Raw genomic sequence first — 22,373 nt, 5'->3', positions numbered from 1 at the left:
TTTATTGTTCTCGCGAGAATTTACGAGAGTTTGTTGGCACGGTTCACAGCGCATGCGTGCATGTTTAAACGCTGGGTCAACAGGTCAAAGTTATCTCGCGAGAATTTGCGAGAGGATTGATCGAATCGTTAGAGCGCATGCGTGCATGTTTAATGAGTGTTTATTTTTAAACAGCGCCAGGCAACAGGGAAACACAAGTATACAAGCAGACGTTTCTGCTTAGCTTCATTCATTTGAGCCATCCTACCGTTACAGAAGGACGCTTGAAGAGATTTTCTGTCGCCAATACGTCGAGAAAAGGTTTGTGCTGATTTTCTGAGGTGAAAACCAAACTTTTAGCATGTTTTAGGGGGTGTTTTTGCGAAAAGAAGTTGGGTTTGGTGCGATCGGCCATTTTTTATGCGTTTCTGTCCTGGTTTTCGTGTTGTTCGAGCAAGATATATTTCGTGAGACCGAGTCATCAGTCTTGTCTAGCTGTCTCCCAAAGACAAAACGAGTATAAAATATTTATCTGACATTAAACAAAGGTAAAAAAAAAGCATTTTCTGTCCTATAGGGCGCTAGTGTTGGACCAGTCCTGTACTGAACTATTTGAAACAGGTTGTTGACGTTTCCATAGAAACACTTGAATACCTCAATTTCAACTTGACCAGTGACTCAGAACATTTAGATTTGTAATAGGGATTATTTTAAGTACTTCTGACGTAATTCTACGCCATTCTAATCACACAAGTACTAATCAAGTGGTGGTCCAACCTTTAAAAATTTGGTACAAAATAAAAGTACTACTTGTCAACCACCTGTTTGATTTCGACAGCAGAATTCCTAGTAAAATCTCCAGTTTTCTTCATCAAAAGTACTTAAACAGCTATACATGTGTGCTTTAAAAAAATTCATAATACTTTTCCCTGACACAACTTTGTGCAATTTTGTGTTCAGGACACCAGGAATTTCTTGTTGTACATGGCCATGTTATTTCTACCTGCCAATATTTTGCATTTGGTAGTCTGCTACCTTCTTTGGGCTGCAACGTCTTTGGACAGACTACATACAATAAATCTAGTCAAATTAAATCTACCAAATTGTTGAAAAAATTATTCACTTGTTTGTGCACAAGAAAACTTGTGTAATGGTGATCAAACACGATGAAACTTCTACATGTATTTTTGCCTCTAGTTTTTGATAATCTTACAATGTACTACCGTCTTGGGAACCAAATCTCACCATGATTTTCTCTCTTTATTCCTCCCCCAGTACGATATATCAGAATGGCAGCAGCAGTGAGCACCGCCGTGCAGCCCAAGTCCATGACCCGGGCGAAGAAGTGGGATGAAGCCGTGGAGAACGCTTACCGGTTCCAGCTGGCTGGCTACCGGGACGAGGAGGAGTACCGCAGTGTCAAGAAAGTCGATAGTGTGAGTAGAATTTACTCTGAAGTTTTTTTATATATAATATGCTAACATGTTCTGTACATGTACGTGTATTACAGTAGACTACAAGCTCCTTTGTTGCAATTCACTTTTCTTCACATTTAAAGGGAAAAAAAGTTTTAAGTTTTGATGAAATTAGTTTAAAATTTTACTTCCAAGGACTCACTTGTAGTTTTCTTTAAACCAGATTTTTGCTATGTATTCAAACTAGTCAAAGACGTTGCAAAATTTTTATCATTGATTTGAAAACTGTACTAGAGCCTGGTCCGTTGCAAATATAGTACAATGTTTTACCTTGAAAACCTTAGATAAAAATGATTGAGATAACATACAGTCACCCAGGAGTATTTTTGAATGTATTTTAGAAAGTTGTTTATGTCGGTTTGGCCAAAGCCTAGCGACCCTCCCACTCAACCCAACGTGGTGGTGTCAAGTTGCGATGACATCACCACAGGAAGTACCGATGACATCATCACTGTTTGTTATTGTTTTGAGTCGATTACACTAACGACTATTGCCCTGTGTCCATTTGAACATCGTCCCACGCGTCAGTATTCAATTTTTAGCTATTTCTATTTGTGAATTTTGCAGTCCTTTTCTGAAAAAAAACTTCCAATTTTGAAATGAACTAAAAAAAAAAAAATTCAGATACGTAGATACGAATTTCAAAGCATTGTGTTTTCTTTGTGCAACTGTAAGCAATTTGTACCCCAGTGCAAATTTGAACAGGACCAGTAACATGCTAATGTTTACTTTTACTGTAATTCACTTTATGTTCACGGTAGCAAAAGTTCACAGTCTGAGAAAAATGGACATGTTCTTGGAACTATATTTTCACGGTGGCAACAGGTGCAGGAAAAAGAAAGTCCAGGAATTATTTGTTAACTGTGATGATAAGTTCACGATACAAAAGTAACAGTGAACATAACAGTACTGTAAAAAAAACACAGGAATTACAGTATTAAGTTACACAGTTACACCATTCAGTGTTTCTAAACGTCTTTATCCCTTTTGTATTCCAGGCTGAGAAATGGGACAACGGATTTGTCAAGAAGCTTCAACGCAAGGACGGCTGCTTTTATTACTACAACAAGTCACGGGAGTGCTCCGACAAGGACGTGCCCAAGACCAAGCTCTACAACTACTAAAGAAAAGAAGAAAAAACTTAGATATCGAACATTTGGGGAGAATTTTAAGGACAATGTTGTTTAAAGGCTGGTCCTTTGTCTGACTTGGAGCCTTCTGCAGTTTTTAATGCACCTGCTGTCGTCACCGAAAACCTCTGCACCTGTGGGCCTCTCAAGGAGAATGAGAAGCCATGTTTGCTGACAAACTGTTGTCTTTTTTTTTTCAACTGCTGTTGACTTTTATCATGTGGACCACTTGTATGTGCTTAGCCTGGCAAACAGGCCCTGGGATGTGGTTTATACAAATGTAATGGCCACTTCAGGGGACTGCTTACAGGCTATCTCAACTGCTGTTGACTTTTATCATGTTGACCACTTGTATGTGCTTAGCCAGGGAAACAGGCCCTGGGATGTGGCTTTTACATTGTAATGGCCACCTTAGGGGACTGCTTACAGGCTAAATTGATGTGTCTTACACCATATAACTAGGGGTTGGCACTGGCACTGGGAGTGTTGTTACCAATATTGTATTCTATGCAGGAATTATATCTGTGGTCTTTTGTCGATGGCCGTTTGTTCAGTTCAGTATTAAATGTGCAGTGTTTGGTTTACTCTGCAAGAATGTAACAAATGACCAGGAAAGTGTTTGCATAAAAATAATACTAGAGAAGGGAGTTGTGATAGTATTGTTGTAAGGAAAAGGTAGGGCAATACGTTCAGAAAAAAAGAAAAATGATTGTTTGTGGTACAAGCTTTGCAAATGATGATCAGTGCTTTGTACATTGTCGAATTAATGCACAATATTGCCAGAGATCAGTGAATGTGGATTATATTCCGAAGAAAAAGATGTTTAATAAGAAATAACACCTATTTATTGGAAATCAAAGCATGTACAGTCAATATTAATTAATTCGATAACCAAAGAGCTTTCCTCTGTACTATGCATTCAATCTAAACATCTATGCAACCTTTCTCCAATCCGCACTCAGAAAAAAGGAATAATAATTATAAGTTTATACTTTTGAATTCTCGTATTTACATGTTCACTTGAAACAGAAGATCTATTTGTATATCTTGTGATATGCTGAATGATTATCTTGTAGACGACTATGCACTTTTTTGTTGTCTTTTGATTGTTGTTGTGTCAAAAGTTGTTTCATTCTGAGAACTCCACGTGTCTTAGAAATAAATCTGTTCCAGAAATTCAAGTAGTCTCGTAATCTCTTACTCTGTACAGTCACATAACACTTGAAGTGGAAATTGTATCTTTAAATGTAGAGAAAATACACAATGTCACTTTAACACAATGCAGTTCAGTTGGAACTGCTCTGAACTTGCAAACAGCATAACACTGGGCTTTCTGGTTATGTAAAGCTAGCTAGCATTTTAATTTTTAACTGCTGCTCCAAAGCAAATGACCTCTCTCTTGTAATCCTGACTACAAATTTCATTTGTACTGACTGCTTTTGTAAGAGAGGTAAAAATTTCAGCTGAGTTACCAGTGAATGAACTAGATGACTTTTTCAGAACACTAGTGGAAACAGTTTACAACATAAGAAGGATACAAGTTGAGCAACTCTTAAAATGAAGGAAAAGGAATGACAAATACTGCTACAAAATACTGGTACCTTCATGTAGTCTACACAAAGGATATATGTCTGCACTGTTTCATATATATTAACTCATGGCCACCACCTCACTTTGGCTTTACAAAAAAAGTTGCAACCCTTTGTTTGATACTAGTACCTTCAGCCTTTTCTTCAAACATGACTTTTATTTTCATTTGACCAGGCCTGCAGTACGTACAACAAATAATTATACTTTGTGAAATGGTTGTCCATTTCTATTGCTCCTTCCCAAATATACATAATATAACTGCTATGCAGTTTTCAATTTCCCTACAACACTACTATTCTAGCATAGCCTCTACCAGGCACCACGGATCGCTGGAAAAATTGTAGAAAAAAATCCCCTCACGTGGGTCGCATATTGGATCCTCTCTGGCCGGCTAACTCCCCTGGTATTCTATCCCTTTATTTCCGCTAATTTCTACTATTTTTCCAGCGATCCGCAGTGCCTGGTAGACGCTATTATAGTAGCCTCCGTAGCAGGCTTATAGAACTGGGGGTTTGGTGGTCTTTGGCTGTTTTCTGATTAGCCCAGTTATAAAAATTGGGGGTAATTCAACCAGGCCGGCTATGTTGACTGTCTATATGCAATCAGAAAATAGCACATAAAAGACTCTGAAGACCCCCCAAACCCCCATTTTTTGGCATGCTACGGAGGCTACTATTACAGCATTACTTGCATTACTCATTATGTCTAATATGACTATAGTATTTGCCTCAACTAGGGCCCTCCCCTGGTGGTGTTTTGTTGTTTTCGTCATTGCTAAAGTTGGTCGGGCCGTTGGGCATGTTAGCAGGGCTGTTGGCGGGTTCAGGACTAGCAGCTCGAGGGGTGCCTCGCGTGGAGGAGTGAGGACTTCTATGCGGCGTCGGAACCTTTTTCTTGTCTCCCTCTATCTCTACGACGACTGAATCGGCAGCGACTTCTTCCATCGCGGGCCAGTCGCCTTCCTCTTCTTCTGGCTGCTGCACCTTACTCAGTCGTTCATTAAGGGCTTGCAGGGCTTTTTTCCTGTGTGGTACAGACGAAAAAGGAAAATACTACTTTTTAGTATATAAATAGACATAGGAATTCAACTCTATGGCACTGCTATCTACTACATATACAATGAAGTGACAGATTTTACTAGGTTTAAGACTTAAGAGTGCGTGGCAAGTCTTCTGTTTACAAGTACTTCTCAACTTCTGCAACATAAATGCAGAAAATAGAGAAGCCAGCAAAAACAGTTGCCAGGGTCCATAAAAGACATGACATCGCTGCGTCTTTTTTGAAAACCCATTTAGAAAGACGCAGTTTTGTCCATTTGACACAGTTATCAGTGCATAGTGCAGGATAATCATTAGGAGTTCCAAGAGAAATCTTGACAGTGGGAGCTATGCTTAGTCTGTTTAGTATCTTACCTGGTAGCAAGCCATGCAGCAGTTAAAAACAGTCATACTGTAGGTGTGATGTGTGCTGTGTGCCTGGTGATGTGGTGTGTTTGGCAGTTAGGACCAATTCAGGTTCAGATCCTGTAGCTATAGTACTTTTTCTGAGGCTACATCATATGAAAACTTGACATGCCAAGGATTGAAGGAACTGCATCATATACCTTCTCCAATAGGGTGTGGCAATTGGTCAGATTTTGGTATTAGGCTGTGAATAAAACACTTAGTTGTGTAAAAGAGAGTCTCTTTATTCAGTGACTTACCAACCTGATGGAACTATTTAAGGATTAAAGTATAGGATTTGTGAAATACGGTCAAACCTGTCATCCAAGGGCTTTACCTTTTGACATATCACTTACAGTGCACACAGCGCACACACAGTCTTCAGTATGAGTTTTGTGTGTACCTGGGCCCAGCAAACACCTTAACCTGAGACCAACATGACCTCTCACCCTTCACCTCTCACCTTCTTCTCTCGGCATCAGCAGGGTCGGTACCGGGGAGAGAGATGGTGATGGAGGACGGAGCTCCCACATCGTACCTCTTCACTGTCTTCTTACACACCTGGGAGGAACAGACAGATGCAGAGGCAGTTATAAGTACTTCCTACACACTGTGATTCAGTGGAACAACCTACCTACAATTTGGTACAAATGTCCGTGACTGGACGGGCATGCCACAGGCAGAGTGTTCTCACAGGGCCAGAGACAGGAGGGAGTGGAGGAGGCTGATACTGGATGCCACCATAGTCCCCGACCCTCAGACATGAGGATGGGACTAGGTAAAGGTAAGGGTAGTCACAGCAGGAATTTTAAAAACTTATATGCCCAGATTATCTGATCACACACTGATTACTTAAACCTGATAACATGGCCACATAGAAATGTACTTAGTAATGAGTCCTAAAAATTCATGAATTTCAGGTTTTTTGGACTATGTTCTCGGATGTTATTCCATGACGGACCAGGTTCTGCCAAACCAGTACCCAGCCTTACTAGCTCACCGGTAGTAATTTAGTATGCCCTGGGTGGGATGCCCAAACGGGGCTTTGCCTGGTACGAAACAGAAGTAGACACCTTGATCTTGACCAGTCCGCTGTACACAGTGTTGGCCAGGATGGCGATGGGCGCCCCCAAGGCCTAGAGCCTAGCATACTATGGGTCTGGCATCCAGTCTACAAACAGGGCTTTACAAAGTATGACTCTTGAGTATAGAAGCAGACACCAGACCTTGATCTTGACAAGTCCGCTGTAGATGGTGTTGGCCAGGATGGCGATGGGCGCCTGCACAGGCCTAACGCGCTATGAGTCTGGTATTCAGTCTACAAACAGGGCTTTACCAAGTATGACCATGAGTATGGAATAGAAGTAGAAGTAGACACCTTGATCTTGACCAGTCCGCTGTACACCGTGTTGGCCAGGATGGCGATGGGAGCCTGGACGGGTTCGGGGAAGAACGTGGCGAAGGTGAAGACGTCGCCCATGTCGCCCTTCCCCTGGTTACCATGGCGCTGGTAGAACCGCAGGTAAATCCAGCTGGACAGGATGCCCATCCCACTCATCACAGGGTACGTACCTGTCGTAACCGTGGCGACCTGTAAAACAACACGTCGATGAAAGTTAGACATCCAGGTAATACGATATGCCAAAAAGCAGTTACTCAAGCAACTGGATATGACCGTTGCTTGTGTAACTGCATTTTGGCATATTTGATATGCTTCCTCCCATCTCCTGATCCTGCACAGTGTTTATATTCAATTTGGTTTTCGGTTTGGTTTTCTTTTTAATGCCCACGATCATGATAATGATCATTCTGGCATGCTCATTTTCACTTGAGTCTAGTGGGGAAAGACGTTTTAAGTGTCTTTCCCAAGAGCACAAGATTGGTGACAAGGTAGGGTTCGAACCCAGGACATCTTATATTAGTTACGAGCCAAATTAAACATGCTACCGCTATGCCACACGACCCCACAATTTACTCCACTTTGTATTTTGTATCTTCATGCGACAATTAAATAAATAAAAACCTTTAGCAGGATGGACCCCACCAACAGCAGGAGGGGCACGTGTTTCACGCGTAGGTCCACGGCTGGTACCAACACCTGGTCTGGTCTCGTCTGCTTTAACGCCACACAGACACCAGCCGCGAACCCCGTCAGCCCGTATATGTGCACCTGTGTATGTGAAGAAGAAAAATGTCCAGACTATATGTATGATACATACAAAATGACTAACAAACTGGTGGACGTATGTCCAAACTACTAAGTACCTATAAATACCAGCTCAGAAGACAACAAGAAATAGGCATGCCTTCAAGTACCAGAGTTATCAACCAAGGATTGAGGTGTTCAAGAATTCTTTCTAGAAGTATCGCAGAGTGGAACTTGCTGTCACGAAGTACAGTAGGGGCACTGTCATTAGGTAGCTTTAAACAACGTCTAGATTTAGATGTTCAAGGGTTAGGTGTAACAGGTCGATCGGTGTAAGTGTAGCCAGCTGCCGCCGCGCCGTGTGCCTGCGAAGCTGGCTACACTTACACCTGTTATACAGATACAGAGGCTGGTGTGTTACGCCGAAGGGCGGTTATAGTAGATACGGATACCTCAAAGATGTAGGAATCGTCCGACGTCGCCATGTACACAAACAGGTAGAAGAAGGCGGAGAATATCCCGGTAACTATGGTAACGAGAGTCAGGAAGATCAGGAGCTCCAGAGCACCCCATATCGGCTCCAGCAGTTTCCCCGCTGCCACTACCGCCGCTATACTCATAACAGCGTGAAGAATCTGCGTTTCTAGTAATCCGTGAGTGAGTAGAGTCCAGATCCTGAAGGTAGAAGGGATGAGGAAGCCAGGGTTGATGCTCAACGGTTCGACGAGATCGACTCCCAAGGAGACTAGGTAGCTGAGACAGACGACACCGCACACGGCTTTTACCACCACACTTGTGTTCGTCAGCGTCGTCACAAAGTGCTGACGCGCCACCGGCAGATACCGGTTTACTAGAACGTTTGACATGGTAAGTTTCCTCAGGAATTGCAGGAAAAAGTCATGAATTGCAAGAAATTCGCGAAGATTCCTCCTCAAAACATCGAAATCTCAGTCACAGGTCCGCCATCTTGGTGTGAAGTCGTGGCCATAATGACGTCACTCTGATTAGCCTCTACCAGGCTTCGGGAGGGGTTTAAAATAGTAGAAATCGACCAAATAAAAAGATAACATGCCGATGGAATTTGGTCGAGTGGAGAGGACAGTTCTTAAGTGGCAAACTGTTCTCTCCAGCAGACCAAACTCCATATTGGCATGTTTTCGCTCTTTATTTGGCCGATTTCTACTCTTTTTAACCCCTCCCGAAGCCTGGTATAGGCTTACGCGGCCTCGTTCTGAAGTTCGATCCCATCGTTCCAGAACAAGTATGGCGGAAGGCGGAAGGTTGGTGGGCATCACTTCTGCAATTTTCTCCCAAAATTAGCAAATTAGCGCCTTCTAATCAGCTTTATAGCTCATTAACGTCATCACAGGGACTCATAGAGTCGTTGAAATGCCACCAAACTGAGCTGTGCGGCGTATGTATGAGACATTTGGCCGGTTTAGGGTATCAGATTTCGTGCCCAAGAATCAGGAATTGTTTTTATGATTTCCCGCGCGCGGGATCAGGGAGGGCGTTAGGCTGACGTTCTTTTCTGCGTTTAACGTATAACATCCAGATGAAAAATACTGATCATTCGGCAAACGTACAGAATCGAAAAACGTATGAAGAAGTCAGTGTTGTGAACTGGGCATCTTGAATACTTGAGTATTTCTCTCCTCCAAGTTTTCAGTAGCCCACGCCCCCCTCCCCCTTGACCATAATGATGCAAATTGTGTATATGACAATTACAGTAGGAACCCATGCTTTAGGGTGCAAAGGTACGAAAGTAACGGGTTCCTTACTGGGCGCCCAGTACGGAAACCGTGGAGAAAATAGCGTCGATACTCGGCGCCCAGTTTTGAAGAAAGCTCTAAACTGGAATTCCAGTTCGGAACGGCGTTATTCCAGTACTGAAGCTTCGTCAGAACTGGAAGTTCAGAACTGAATCTTGTTTCGGAACTCGTTTTCCAGACCTGAACGCCCGTCGGTACTCGGACCCCAGTACTGTGTTGCGTCCCGGCTACAGGAAGGCTGGTTCAAAGGTCATTCAGTACTGGTTACCCAGTTCGGAGGTCATTCAGTACTGGAAAGCCGAGTGTCGATGTACCTAAGTAACGGGTTCCGTACTGGATTGACCAGTAAAAAGTGACTCTACAGTACTGGAAGCCGAGTTTTCAAATTATTTCTGAACTGGGCTTCCTGTTCTCACGTTCTAATTGTACTGGGATGTTCCAGTACTGAATACGATATGTCTCAATATAGTAGTAGAAGTAGCCTTGCTGACATCACCGACGTATATAAAACTAGTATTGGTCTATAATACTATAAACTAGAATAAAAACTGACTCAATTTTTGAGATATTGCATTTATTTGTGGTCGTGATTTTGTGATTACGATATAGCTCTTTTGGGATTCTTGGCATGGGTGGCCCTGAAAAGGGCCGGGGTTTCATTGAGGTCGCTTGCGTTGGCAGTTCTGAGCTGAGCTGAGGATCTCACGCTGAAACTCCAGCATTGACACGATCCAGCAGTGCGGAAATGGAGTCGCGTGGTGGAGAATAACCATCCAACGTTCAGTTCTCGGTTTCCAGAACTGATTCAGAGTTTTCCAGTTCTGAAGTTGCCTCAGATCTGGAAGCCCAGTTCTGACAGAACTTCCGAACTGGAAGTTCAGTTCGGAAGGCACCTTCAGTACTGAACACCGAGTACTGAGGGAGGAACCCGTTACTTAGGTACTTTTGCCTTTAGGGTAGTATTAGAAGGCTTTAAATGCACATATATAATACACCTGTACTTATAGGACTGATAGGGCTTGAATGTAAAAGGAAGGCTAGTAGGAATTATATTTTATAACATCTCGTATAGTGATGCATACCGGTTCACTGGACTTGGATCCGGACTTAAAAAATGTTAAGTCCAAAAAAACCTAAAAGTCAAGAACCGAGTCCGGACTTATTACCATAAAAGACCATTTCACATACCCCTTTTCTTTCCAAACCACCTAAAACCTTCTGTAGATTGTAAAATCTTTGCTGCAAAATGAAGAAAACATTGCCATCGGGCATCGTCAAGTACCGGCCTCCATGTTATGTGGCCAAAGTTTCACCCAGACAACATTGCAAGGTTGCCAACATGCAATTTAGTATTTGCCATGGGTTTAGGTCTGGACTTACAAGTCCGGACCTGAACCTGAACCTCTGGACTTGAATCCGGACCTGAACCTGAAATTGGGTTTAGGTATGCATCACTAGTCTCGTATAAAAAACCTCTTTATTGTTACAAATCGGCTATACTAACTTATATACTGTTCTTTTCTTCTAGCTTATCAACAAGTATACCGAAGTGATAACCTGCAACAGCTGCATAATTTATAATTTCACAGGTAAGACATAGTAAGGCCACACCAAGTAAATTTTATGGATGACGTCCTTTGGAGACCCTAAATCTAATGCGGGAGGGCGAAAAAAAAACAAGAAGGGCCCTAAAAAACAAGATGCCTAGATTAGAAATATACTAAGAGACGACAAATGTTAGGACACAAATTGAATGAGGTGACACAGTGTAACAAGCAAGAAGTCTTTTATTCATCATCAAAACAGCAATAAATCAGGTGGAACAGTGGACAGTGAAAAATTTTCTGTTCTGTTCCGACACCTTGCGTTACGGGTTTCACGTCAATCTGACGATTTGCGACACTGCCGTGACTTTGGTCATAGTTACAGGAAGCAAAATTTCTTTTTTTTTTTCTAGGAAGAGGCCAAAATCAATGCGCGCGCGGACGTCATCCATAAAATTTACTTGGTGTGGCCTAACCTGGACATTATGCCCCAGAGAGGGTTTTGTTCCAGTATTTATAAGACTAAGAAGATAGTGAATTAGTTCAACTTTGGGCTTTAATAGGAAGCCTGTGAAGCATTGTGAATAATACGTCAAAGCCCCCGGGTTGTTTTCGGATAGAGGAGTGGGCGCACTGGACAGGGATCCGGATGGACCCAGGGTGACCATGGCCAGTGGCTGAAAGCGTGGGTTTTCGTAAATTAAGAAAAATGACTTGGGTGACATTTTTCTGGACTGTTCTTCTGCAGGGAAGTAGCTAGAGGAGCGAATCAGTAGTATTGGATGGGTGCCAGGCTACATGTTTGGTCAAAGTTGCATCAGAATTTTGCCTGCTGTAGGTATCGTTTTGAAAACAAAATTTGAAAACTATAGACTGGATGTCATCCTTGATGATTAGAGACGCTCTGCCAAAGTGCTATGTACACTGATCAGGTTTTGTGCAAATGCAGTACATTCTGACAATGATGCTACAAAGCTGTTGTCATCACTGTTGCCTACTGTTGCATTCACTTGCATGTCAGGGAATCTTTCCAATTTTGGCCAACTCCACTTCTTTCCTCTTTTGCAGACGTTCTTTAGTACAGGGAGGAACCACTTCGCAAGACAACATGGCATCTGAAACCCCCCTGCCCAAGGGCTGGACCAAGAAGGTTGTTCTACGTCAGTCTGGTGCATCCGCTGGCAAGACAGACACTTACTTCTACAGGTAAACATTCTGGAGTTAAGACACAGCAATTTCTATTTTGATTTGTTGTTTCTCGGATTACAATGAAGCAAGGGGGCAAAAAACAGGTCTTGGCACCCTGTGATAGCCCAAAACACTATGTATACTTCTAGTCAACATGCTATTCTGGTTTATGATTCAAACATTGAATTTCGTACTTTTAGCTGAATCTTTTTTGGTATGACCAACAATGGTGCTGGCAAAGAACCAAGAAGTCAAATTGGTGCAGACCTTATCTTGGTAGCCAATGATTTTATCTGTATAATGAGTCAGGAGTGAGTCATCCTTACTTGCCTAGTCATGTGCACAATCTGATGTAATGTGTTACACATGGATTTTAACTGTTCAGTTAGGAATGATAATATTTCTAAATGTTGTTTCCAAAATTGTTTCAAATTCAGTGGTAAGGGTAATATGGACAAAAATGGGAACTTGTGTGAAAGGAAGATCTGTAGATGTATGTTCTAACCCTATGTACATACTCAAATAAACAAATATTCTTCATTAAAACTAATTTGAAAAATGAATTTAAAAATAGATTTTCTTATCTTGAGAGTTCATCTATTTGTTAGAAGTCACTGTGAGACAGTTTAAACTTGCCTCATATAATGACTCTGTTTTCTTTTTCAACAGCCCTGAAGGGAAGAAGTTTCGATCGCGCACAGAGATAGCGAAGTACTGCAAAGACAAAGGGCTGAAGATCGATGTCGAATCCTTCACATTTGGCGGGAAAGTGACGTCACCCGCGAAGAAAACTCCTGCGAAGGAAACGCCCACAACCTCCAGGGGACGCGGCCGGCCCCCAAAGTCAGCAGCGAAAGAAAAGGAACAACAAAAAACGCCGGGGAAGCTGGTAGTGAAGATGCAGTTTTCACCACCGAAGAAACGATCCAAGAGTTCGGACAGCTCCTCCAAGGAGCCGGCTGCAAAGAAACCGAGGGGTCGACCTCCAAAAGCCAAGCAGGAAGTCAAGGTCAAGTTCCCCATGGGTCCTAAGGCAGCCCAAAGTCCGAAGAAGGGTAAGGCACCAGCAAAGAAGGAAAGAAAGGCGCCGGCGGTGAAGAAACCAGCGAAGCCTGTGAAAGAGAAGAAGGCGAAACCAGCAGCTAAGAAGGCGGCGAAGGCCCCGCCCAAGGCCAAGCCTCCTGCCAAAGTCGCTAAGCCCACTGCACCGAAACCGCTCAAGAAACGGAAAGCCCCCGAAGAAACCGGGACAGCGGCTTCACCGACCAAGAAAGCGAAGCCGGAGAAGACGCCAGAATCTCCCTCCAAGTCTGAAAAAACAGGTGAGTCCAGCCAACCTACTGAGGGAGGGGTAGTAGTACTTGATGAATTGTCGGGGAAGGGGACGGAAAAATCAGAAGAGGCGACCGAGCCCGAGATCATCTCCATCTCTGAAGCCGCTTCGGGCGACGATCGAGAAATGTCCCCTCCCCGCGAGGGCATGAGTCCGGAAGAGCTGATGCCCTCTGAGAGCGAAGAGGAAGAAGACGAAGGTTTCGTTATAGTGGATGTGAAAGACTGTGAGGATGAGCCTGAGGTGGTTGCAGAAGTTCCACCGGCTGCAGCTCGCGCTCCAGAGCCACCCAGGGCAGGAAACATCGAGACACTCGTGTTCAGACCGCTTAATACACCCGAGAAAAGCCAGGGGGCGACACAACAACAAGCCGTAACAACGGCCGGTCCAGTTCAACAGGAGAATGCAGCTGTGATCACGCCGCCGCCCGAGCCGGCTAGGGAAGCCAGCAACTCGGGATCGCGCGGTTCGTCCGAGTCTGGCAGCACCACGTATCTCCCCGAGATCATTGAGTGCCAGGCTCCCGCTGTGGGTCAGGCCCAGACTCTCCTTCCCCCGGCCAACACGACCGGCCGCCTGCCGCTGTCCAGAACCCAGAGCTGGGGCTCAAACATCCCCGAGCCGTCGGTTTCGCCGCTGCCTAGGAGCATCTCCCCGCTCACGGACAGGTCCGACAACACGGAGCCAGTCAGCGCGTTCGAGCCTGTCTTCCCGCAGGGCGTTGCCACGACGACAAGGGTTCTGGGCGACGCCGCCAGTGGAGGGAACATCTTCGAACGACTGGCGCCACCTTCTTCAGACGGAGGCGTCTCGACCAACGTCGCAGCAGCATCCGAGGAATATCGTCGGAGCGCTTTCCAGCCTGTGGTCCCTCCGAGTTTGGGACGCCAGGCGACCAACCACTGCGCGGTCCCCCCGCCGAGCGGCGGAGGTAGCGCGTTCCAACCCGTGCTCCCGTCGTCCGCGGCAACGGGAGCTACCACTAACGGCGAGGGCGGGGGGGCCAGGGGGAGGGAGGTAGAAACTGTAACAAATAGCGACGGTAGAGGTGATGCTAGCTCTGCAGAGAAAAGTGAAGTTAGCCCTGCACAACCTATAATGCCCCCATCCTACAGTTCATAAAAAAACTGTAGCCAAATCTTACTGTTAACTAGGTAATTGCTATTCTAAACAACTAGATTCAGGCTTGGGAGCAGTTTAATCCAATCAATTTGCTGTCGAGTAGGCAAAAATTTTCTATCCACTGACATATTGAAAATTAGACTTGACGTACCAGCCAAGAAGTGTACAAAATTTTTTTGTGAATAGTTTTTTGGTGAGAGATAATTTCAGGTTTATTTCGAACGGATGACAATATACAAATGTACCAGTACAACAACTTGACTTCTTGCAGGCAGGAGAAAGACTTAGTGGTGCGGTGTTCAAATACATGATCACAAAATGATGCTGCATTCTTACATGGAATGGGGGAGGGGGGCAGGTTCCTCTGGATGGGTAGCACCAAAACGCAGGTGGGTTTTAACCTTCAGAGGGCTAATGGTGTCAATATCATGTCATGGTAGAAAACTGTTGAAGGTACGTCTATGGAGGTTAGACATCCAGGTAATGAGAAACTCAAGAAGACAGTTACTTTAAGTTAAATCAATGAGGTTTTAACCTCCTTGCTTAAACTGATTTCTTGTGTACTGTTGAAGGTATTATTATTATTACTCAAATAGAGTAAAACAAATATTGGAGACCCACATTGTAAAATACTAAAACTAATGATCAATTGAAAATGGATTTTGGGAGAGCCTTAGGTGATTATTTTGTTGGAAGCCAAAATCATTACTTAAACAGTGACTTAGAAATTTTACTGTCAATGGGATGTAATCACTTGTTGACAGGTTTCAAAAGTCACAAAATCCCACAAGATGGGGGAATAGTGAATAGTGAGTGTGTTACAAGATTCTTTATTTTATACCTACACCTTTGTTTACTAATTAGAGTCTGTTACAGGAAGACATTGTCTTTGACAAAGAAATAATGTTGTTAGAAATGCTTGGAAGCTTGTACCTACAGCTGCTTTGTTTTATTTATATTTCATATGCGAGAAAGTAGCTGACATGAAGACCTTTCAAAGCACTGGGGACAACAAGGATGACTATGTGGTGTAGCCTTGGTAAATTGAAGTCTTCAAAAATTTAGAAATAATCATAATATTTTTATGATTGTGTAACAGTAAGGCCACACCGACTTAATTTTATGGATGACATCCGCGCGCGCATTGATTTTCGCCTGTCGCCCTCAAAGAAAAAAGAAAAAAAGATCACGTCCACCCAGGCTCTGGCCTGGCTCTAGGCCTGGGTAGTCCATGGTAGTTAGCGACAATACGGAGCCGAGCACCCAGGCTATCGAAGCTCCACGACTCAAGAACTCCGTACCGATTCATAAATTCCGCAAAAAGCCAGCATGTGCCGTCTTGTCGTATGTACGTCGCTAAGTACTGCCGCGAATTTACAATACCAACTTTGTATTCCTGTGGCTTAGTACTAGTAGCATTTTTGTTTTGGGCCGGAATGTTTTTTATTCGCCCGCGCGCACTAGTTTGGGGGTCTTCAGAGGATGTCATCCATAAACTTAAATCAGTGTGGCCTAATGGTAGAAAATTTAGTGAAGTAGCCAATGACTACACGAAGAGTGATGATTTCAAAATTAGTTACCATGGAGACACCAAAGGTAGCAGACAATGACTGGAAGAAGTGTAATGATTTGAAATCAGTTACCATGGACACACCAATGGTAGCAGCCAATGACTGGAAGAAGTGTAGTGATGTAATCAGTTACCATGGAAACACCAATGGTAGCCTTGTTCTGTTTTCCATTGAAAACTTGATTGAAAGTACACTTGGTGTACAAGCTTTTGTAAACTCTTAAAGCCAATTTTGACTGGATTGGTAAGGTTGCACAAACTTGATATAATGCGGAAATGGTTTTTTGATTGAATGATAAAGAGTTTTCTACCAGTCACGGATTTTAATTTAAGACCAGGTATTGTTTTCGAAGTTATGAGTGAATTTTGGATTTTGTTTAATATTCAACTCAAAATTGTTGACATGTCTCTATATAGCCTGAAGGACATTACAACAGTTTGATTTGTTAATAGTTCAAACTTTTGGTCCAACACAAAAAGTTCTCACCTAGAGCTTTCGACCAGTCACTCTGGTCTTCCTCAGTAGACTGACCCAGTGAGGCTTGTCACGCGGCTTCTTTGAAGTGTGACATCAACACTGGGTCAGTCTGCTGAGGAAGACCAGAGTGGTCGAAAGCTCTAGGTGAGAACTTTTTGTGTTGGACCAAAACTTTTAACTCTTAACATGTAACTACCAACACAGATGAACTTTCATGATAACAGTTTGATTTGTATCTGCACTCGTGTGAGGAACTAAATGGCTGCAAGTTATAGTAATTGTCGAGAATTTGTACATAACTCAGAAAGATTTCTTGCTTTGACTGACGGACTTCAATCACTAAAAAAACATTCCTGGTCGAAATTGGCGTTTTTCTCACTTCAGTATTTTGTATGTTTGTAACCGTAGAGATATCACCATGTATGTTGCACTATCTCAAAAGAAAACGTAATTTAAACAATGAATATGTATTTGTAGTGCAGTGGCTGAATATGACTTATAGTTTGCTATATGTAGGTGGTTCTGACAACCATGTGTTTGTGTTACTGTTTGAAAACGTGACAATTCATGAACTTGAACTGAATGGACTTGAGTCTGTTTTGATTGAAACTGTGTATTCATACTGGCAGAGAGAATGTATAGGCAAGTATTTTATCTGTACATAGTCCAGAAATGCTCTATATAACCCGACTATACTGCACCAGTCTTTAGTGTGAGTGAAAAGAAACTTTAGGTGCTGGAATGAAATAAATATTTCTGTAGCCCTACATCTGTGGGATGGACTGGTTTGTGTTTTCTTGTTTGATTTGAAGTGCTTTGAGTGGAAAAAAGGATTTTGAGATAGACATTCTGTCCTTGGGAAAGGCTCATCCTGACTTTCCTCACTCCACCCAGGTGTGAAATGGGTACCTGGTTTTGGTTGGGGAGGTAAAAGGCAGGGGAAGGAGAGTATATACAGGAACTAAAATTGTGCAAAGTTGTTAGCCCTGGTTTGTTTAGAAAACAATGAATTCAGCATGTATTTTGAGGACGAGCCACACTTAATCAAATCCTCATCTATCAATATTATGTCAGTGGCTATGAGTGGCTAGGCCAGTGGACATGAGATTGAGAGGTCATTATATGTTTCATACATCGCATTCCTGGCTAGCCGGCTACACGTGATAACCTACAACGGAGGTGACCACAACGTAACCAAACAATAGTTGTAGAGTTTAAGCCTTAGTTCCAACACAAGAAACCATGAATGGATTCTACCAACAGAGATGAGCTTTCATTCTTAACCAAACGAGGTATGCCCTGTAAACTGGACTTTATACCATAGTAACATTGTCTTGCACAAAACAGACTGGGTCGCTTTGTACGAAGATTCATACAGATACAAAATTCACAACCCGCCAACATGATGCCTTTACAGACGTAGCAGAAACAAACGCACCAGCAGCAGAAACAGTTGCAGACACAGCAGCAGCAGGAGAAACAGTTGCAGATGCTGCAGCAGGAAAAATGGTTCCTGACCCAGCAGAAACAGACCCTGCAGCAGAAGAAACAGCAGAAACAGACCCTGCAGCGGCAGACACAGCAGAAACAGATGCAGCAGCAGTAGAAACAGGTGCAGACACAGCAGCAGCAGGAGAAACAGTTGCAGACCCTGCAGCAGGAGAAACAGATGCAGCAGTAGGAGAAACAATCAAAGATGCAGCAGAAACAGACACAGCAGTGGCAGAAACAGACACAGCAGTGGCAGAAACAGACCCTGCAGCAGCAGAAACAGCAGAAACAGACCCTGCAGCAGCAGAAACAGCAGAAACAGACCCTGCAACAGCAGCAGGAAAAATGGTTGCAGACCCTGCAGCAGAAACAGAAGTCAGTCCGTATTTCAGCGGCGCGGCAGGTAACCTCCCCCCGCCGAAGGAGAAGTTCTCGGCCACCAAATGGACGCCGCCGCGATCGCCCTTTAACCTCGTCCAGGAGCACCTGTTCCACGACCCCTGGAAAGTTCTGGTGGCGACAATTTTCCTTCAGCGGACCACAGGTGAGAATTTTCATGGAAGTTCATCTGTGTTAGTAGTTAGCTTGGTTACCAAACCTATTATAGCTCACGAGTCCTACATCCTCTCCACAAATAGAGGATTCAAGAGCTACAATAGGTTTGGTAACCAGGCTAGTTAGTAGTTACAAATGTACATGAAAGTTCATCTGGGCCTAGGAAAACAAAGGTGTTTCCTGTTTTCCTACGGACCCTAGAAAGACCTGCCGACCCTAGACTTTTCTATTATGAATCCTAGCAAGTACATACTTTTTCAGAGCTGATAAACATTTTCTAGCTCCATGATCTGACACCTGAGAGATGAAACATTGTACAACCAGTTTACTGACATTGATATTGAAAATAAAAGTGTCCTCATGCAAGTTTTACTTTGTTAAACTGTACTGTATGACTTGGATCACTAGCCAAAGTAAAAATGATAAAATTAAAAAAAAGATAATCCCTACCTGCGACCCTATTTTTCTGAAACAGAAAACACAATTTTTTTGTAGTGTTATACGTTAGTAGTTACATATATAAAGTTACAGCTTTCGATTTGAAAAATCTTGGATTCACTACCATTCAAAATGGGGCTAATTTTTGAAGTTGAATGTTTCCAGGCCAGAAAGCGATTCCGGTGATGTGGGAGTTTTTCCGTCGCTGGCCGTCAGCCGAGGCGACGCGCGGCGCGGACTGGAGACCGATATCTGAGCTTCTCCAGCCGCTCGGACTGTACAAGAGACGCGCACAAATCCTCATCAAGTTCTCTGGTAAGATTTTTTTTTAGCCGAATTTAACGTCATTTTTCCCCAACCGGGGGTTAGACGTGCTTGCACCAAGTACAATTTTTACAACAGCTGGATGCTCTTCCTAACCCCTTTCTGAACCCTAGTAGGGCCCAGGATCCCTCTAACTGAGGGGGGAAATGTGTGTTAAGTGCCTTTCCCAAGGGCACAACGTCTGGGTGGATGTCCAGACATGTCTGGGTCCAACCCTGGGGATTGAACCTGGGTCTGCTTGCTTGACAGTCGGACGCTCTATCCACTACACCACACGGACGCCACACAATATACATCTCAAAACAGGATGTCATCCTTGTACACGAATATGGCCTTAAACAAGACGTTCTGTTGAAATTCTTTGCACAATACTTTAATCTGCAAGCAGATCTTTAAGTTGGTGGCTGCAAAGACAGTATCAAATTGGCAAGACCGTATCCAACACATCTATATGATACTGTATGGAAAATGGATACTGCCTGGCCTGTTTGAGACTGTCTTTGCATCACCAAAAGATCTGCTTGGAGATTTTACTATTACAGGTTTCGCAGTATGTTCTGTCGATGTGCCGATCTGCTGGTAATCTATATTTATTATTAGTATGCACAGATTGTGTAGTTGTGGCTGAATTGTTTCGTCATAAACCTCCTTGTATTTAGGTTTTGTTTTTTTGAAGCCAAGATTTATATACTATCCAGAAGTTTAATAATTCTCTTCTTTGCCCTACAGAGGAGTACCTGACCAAAGACTGGACGTACCCAGACGAGCTGTACGGTATCGGCAAGTATGGAAACGACTCTTACAGAATCTTCTGTGTCAACGAGTGGAGACAGGTGAGTACTGTTAAGTAGTCAGTCACAAAAAGGTTTCATGTGACAGCTATAAAGAACCTTATGGACACAACAAAAGTACAGCGACTTTTGTAAGGTCTAAAACTACATGTAGACAATACTAGACATACAGACAAAGACATGGGTACGACGAAATTAACCTACATACAAGACAATAAGTTATATGAATTATCTCAGTCACAAATAGGTTTTAAAGGGCCAGCTATAAATTATCTCCCATATGATCTTTGCATACATTATATTAGATATTAAGATATCAATTGATGTACCTTTGGGGTGGGTTGTCTGTGGCTTACTGTGTATGTTTGAATGGACAGAGTAGGTTGACAGCACGTGGATGGGGGTAGATTGACAGGCAGTATGACAGGTCAAAAGGTCAGACACAGGAAATTGGGTGGATGTAAAGGTCACAGAATCTGGCCGGCAGCCAGCAGGAATTAGAGGTCGACATAAGCAAAATTCAGGAAACTGAGGTTTGTGTATTATTAAGTGACCCTCCAACCCTGCACAGTTTCTGTCCTAGTCTCGATAAGTATGTCATACAATCTCCACAGCTGTTCTTATAAATTCACAAACCCAAAATACTGCCCGGGAGTCTAAAACCTCTGATTTCTTCTTCTTCTGTAGGTGATGCCGAATGACCACAAGCTGAACGACTACCATAACTGGCTAGTGAAGAACCACAGGGAACTGGGGATATAACAGGGCTATACCATGACTGAACTTCAAGTAGTAATACACAGCAATCAAGTAGTGGATTAACACATGGCTAATTTGGTGCAAAGGTAGCATAGTGAAGTTAGAATTTTTAGCAAGCCAAAGTTATAGATGTATGACTTCTCACAGCACATATTAGACTTCTATTATAGAGTTACTATCATTTTTTTACAGTTTTAAAATGTCTGGTGTACATGTTGAAATCCCTTTGTCTTATGTTTTATTTTAGCAACATTTTATGTACACTTATAAGTACATTTAGAAAGACATTTTGATGTTTATTGGTGACTTGCATCACTGACAAGAAAGGTATAAATATTTAGTAACATAGCAATGTGCAAGAATACAAAAGTTTCCAGCCATTCCATCTATATATCTGTGCAAAAAAAACTTTTATATAAAGTGAAGTGTAATAAGATTAATCATGTTCAACAATAGATGGTGAGAAAATGGTGAAGGTTGAAATTATTTGGCATTAAAATGTGAACAGTATGAATGTAAATGCCTTGCATGGTATATGTATATGCACAGGGATATATTCCATGCACAGGGAACTTAAAGATATGAAAGATTTGACATATTGAGGCCAGAATCATTCCAAACCATTGATGAAACTAACTGTAGATGAAACCAAATAACACCTCGAGATGCCTTAAATGAAAACATGATGATTTTAAAGCCTTTTATGTGAAACTTGTGATCATTCATTTGAAAAATAAACTTTTTATTACATGGGTATATGAATGATGACTTGTGGAGCATCATTATTTATAAGCTTTGAGTAAAAGGGACTGAAATCTATCATGTGTTCAGTTTGTGTAGCCTGAATGTTAGCCTTTTTAGACTTTTTTTAATCCTGTCAAATTGTTCATTTACCTGCACTGAAACCTTTGCACTGGTATCTGTGCCTGTTCCATTGCCCAAAGGAGTGATCATTAGCCATTAATTATAATAGCTCCGGTGTCAAATGGTCACTCCTTGGCTTGGAGATTAGTCTGAAAAAAACTACGGCCGCATGTTTTCCCGTGAGTGTAGTCTCCACCAGACTTCTTTCCAGGCTAAATAAATAGTAGAAATCGGTCTAAAAAGGGCCTATACTTGGCCAGAGAAGATGGTCAGCCAGAGAGGGTCCGTTTGCCTACACGAACCCTCTCTGGCCGGCCATTTCCTCTGGCCAAGTATAGGCCCTTTTTAGACCGATTTTTACTATTCATTCAGCCTGCAAAGG

General features: G+C 42.8%; 3 protein-coding genes across 4 annotated transcripts; 2 read left to right on the top strand and 1 right to left on the bottom strand.

The window, feature by feature from the left end:
* The first annotated feature begins 130 nt into the window (after positions 1-130).
* On the top strand, positions 131-2,587 carry LOC109487952 (meiosis expressed gene 1 protein homolog). The gene is made up of 3 exons (XM_019792072.1): positions 131-300; positions 1,255-1,415; positions 2,453-2,587. Exons 2-3 carry the CDS (start codon positions 1,269-1,271, stop codon positions 2,576-2,578), a joined length of 273 nt encoding a protein of 90 aa, XP_019647631.1. The 5' UTR covers positions 131-300; positions 1,255-1,268; the 3' UTR covers positions 2,579-2,587.
* Positions 2,588-4,758: 2,171 nt separating this feature from the next.
* LOC109488089 (transmembrane protein 115-like) lies at positions 4,759-8,769 on the bottom strand. Its single transcript, XM_019792244.1, has 5 exons — positions 8,215-8,769; positions 7,640-7,786; positions 6,995-7,207; positions 6,080-6,177; positions 4,759-5,197 (listed from the first exon to the last, which is right to left on the bottom strand). Exons 1-5 carry the CDS (start codon positions 8,626-8,628, stop codon positions 4,903-4,905), a joined length of 1,167 nt encoding a protein of 388 aa, XP_019647803.1. The 5' UTR covers positions 8,629-8,769; the 3' UTR covers positions 4,759-4,902.
* Positions 8,770-8,959: 190 nt separating this feature from the next.
* LOC109487718 (methyl-CpG-binding domain protein 4-like) lies at positions 8,960-21,889 on the top strand. 2 transcript variants are annotated; one of them, XM_019791782.1, is made up of 8 exons: positions 8,960-9,042; positions 11,063-11,123; positions 12,147-12,284; positions 12,936-13,588; positions 18,187-18,804; positions 19,419-19,568; positions 20,307-20,410; positions 21,056-21,889. In XM_019791782.1, the coding sequence occupies exons 3-8, from the start codon at positions 12,187-12,189 to the stop codon at positions 21,128-21,130; spliced, it is 1,698 nt and encodes a 565-aa protein (XP_019647341.1). In that variant the 5' UTR covers positions 8,960-9,042; positions 11,063-11,123; positions 12,147-12,186; the 3' UTR covers positions 21,131-21,889. The 2 variants fall into 2 exon arrangements, with proteins under 2 accessions (XP_019647341.1, XP_019647332.1); XM_019791773.1 differs by lacking the exons at positions 18,187-18,804; positions 19,419-19,568; positions 20,307-20,410; positions 21,056-21,889 and having other exon boundaries at positions 12,936-15,063.
* Positions 21,890-22,373: the final 484 nt, after the last annotated feature.

This window comes from Branchiostoma belcheri, unplaced genomic scaffold (genome assembly GCF_001625305.1).
Source record: "Branchiostoma belcheri isolate BF01 breed outbred unplaced genomic scaffold, Haploidv18h27 scaffold111, whole genome shotgun sequence".
Lineage (NCBI taxonomy): Eukaryota > Metazoa > Chordata > Leptocardii > Amphioxiformes > Branchiostomatidae > Branchiostoma > Branchiostoma belcheri.
The sequence above is the reverse complement of the archived record's forward strand: the minus strand, read 5'-3'. Positions and strand labels throughout refer to the sequence as shown.

What these genes read in the sequence shown, in the direction of transcription:
- LOC109487952 (XM_019792072.1), top strand. Translation starts at nt 1,269, where the DNA reads ATGGCAGCAGCAGTGAGCACCGCCGTGCAGCCCAAGTCCATGACCCGG. An exon ending in GTGTCAAGAAAGTCGATAGT is followed by an intron (nt 1,416 to 2,452) that starts GTGAGTAGAATT and finishes TTTGTATTCCAG; the next exon opens with GCTGAGAAATGGGACAACGG.
- LOC109488089 (XM_019792244.1), bottom strand. Translation starts at nt 8,628, where the DNA reads ATGTCAAACGTTCTAGTAAACCGGTATCTGCCGGTGGCGCGTCAGCAC. An exon ending in TGGGGTCCATCCTGCTAAAG is followed by an intron (nt 7,208 to 7,639) that starts GTTTTTATTTAT and finishes GTTGTTTTACAG; the next exon opens with GTCGCCACGGTTACGACAGG. An exon ending in GCTGATGCCGAGAGAAGAAG is followed by an intron (nt 5,198 to 6,079) that starts GTGAGAGGTGAA and finishes TGTACCACACAG; the next exon opens with GAAAAAAGCCCTGCAAGCCC.
- LOC109487718 (XM_019791773.1), top strand. Translation starts at nt 12,187, where the DNA reads ATGGCATCTGAAACCCCCCTGCCCAAGGGCTGGACCAAGAAGGTTGTT. An exon ending in ACAGACACTTACTTCTACAG is followed by an intron (nt 12,285 to 12,935) that starts GTAAACATTCTG and finishes CTTTTTCAACAG; the next exon opens with CCCTGAAGGGAAGAAGTTTC.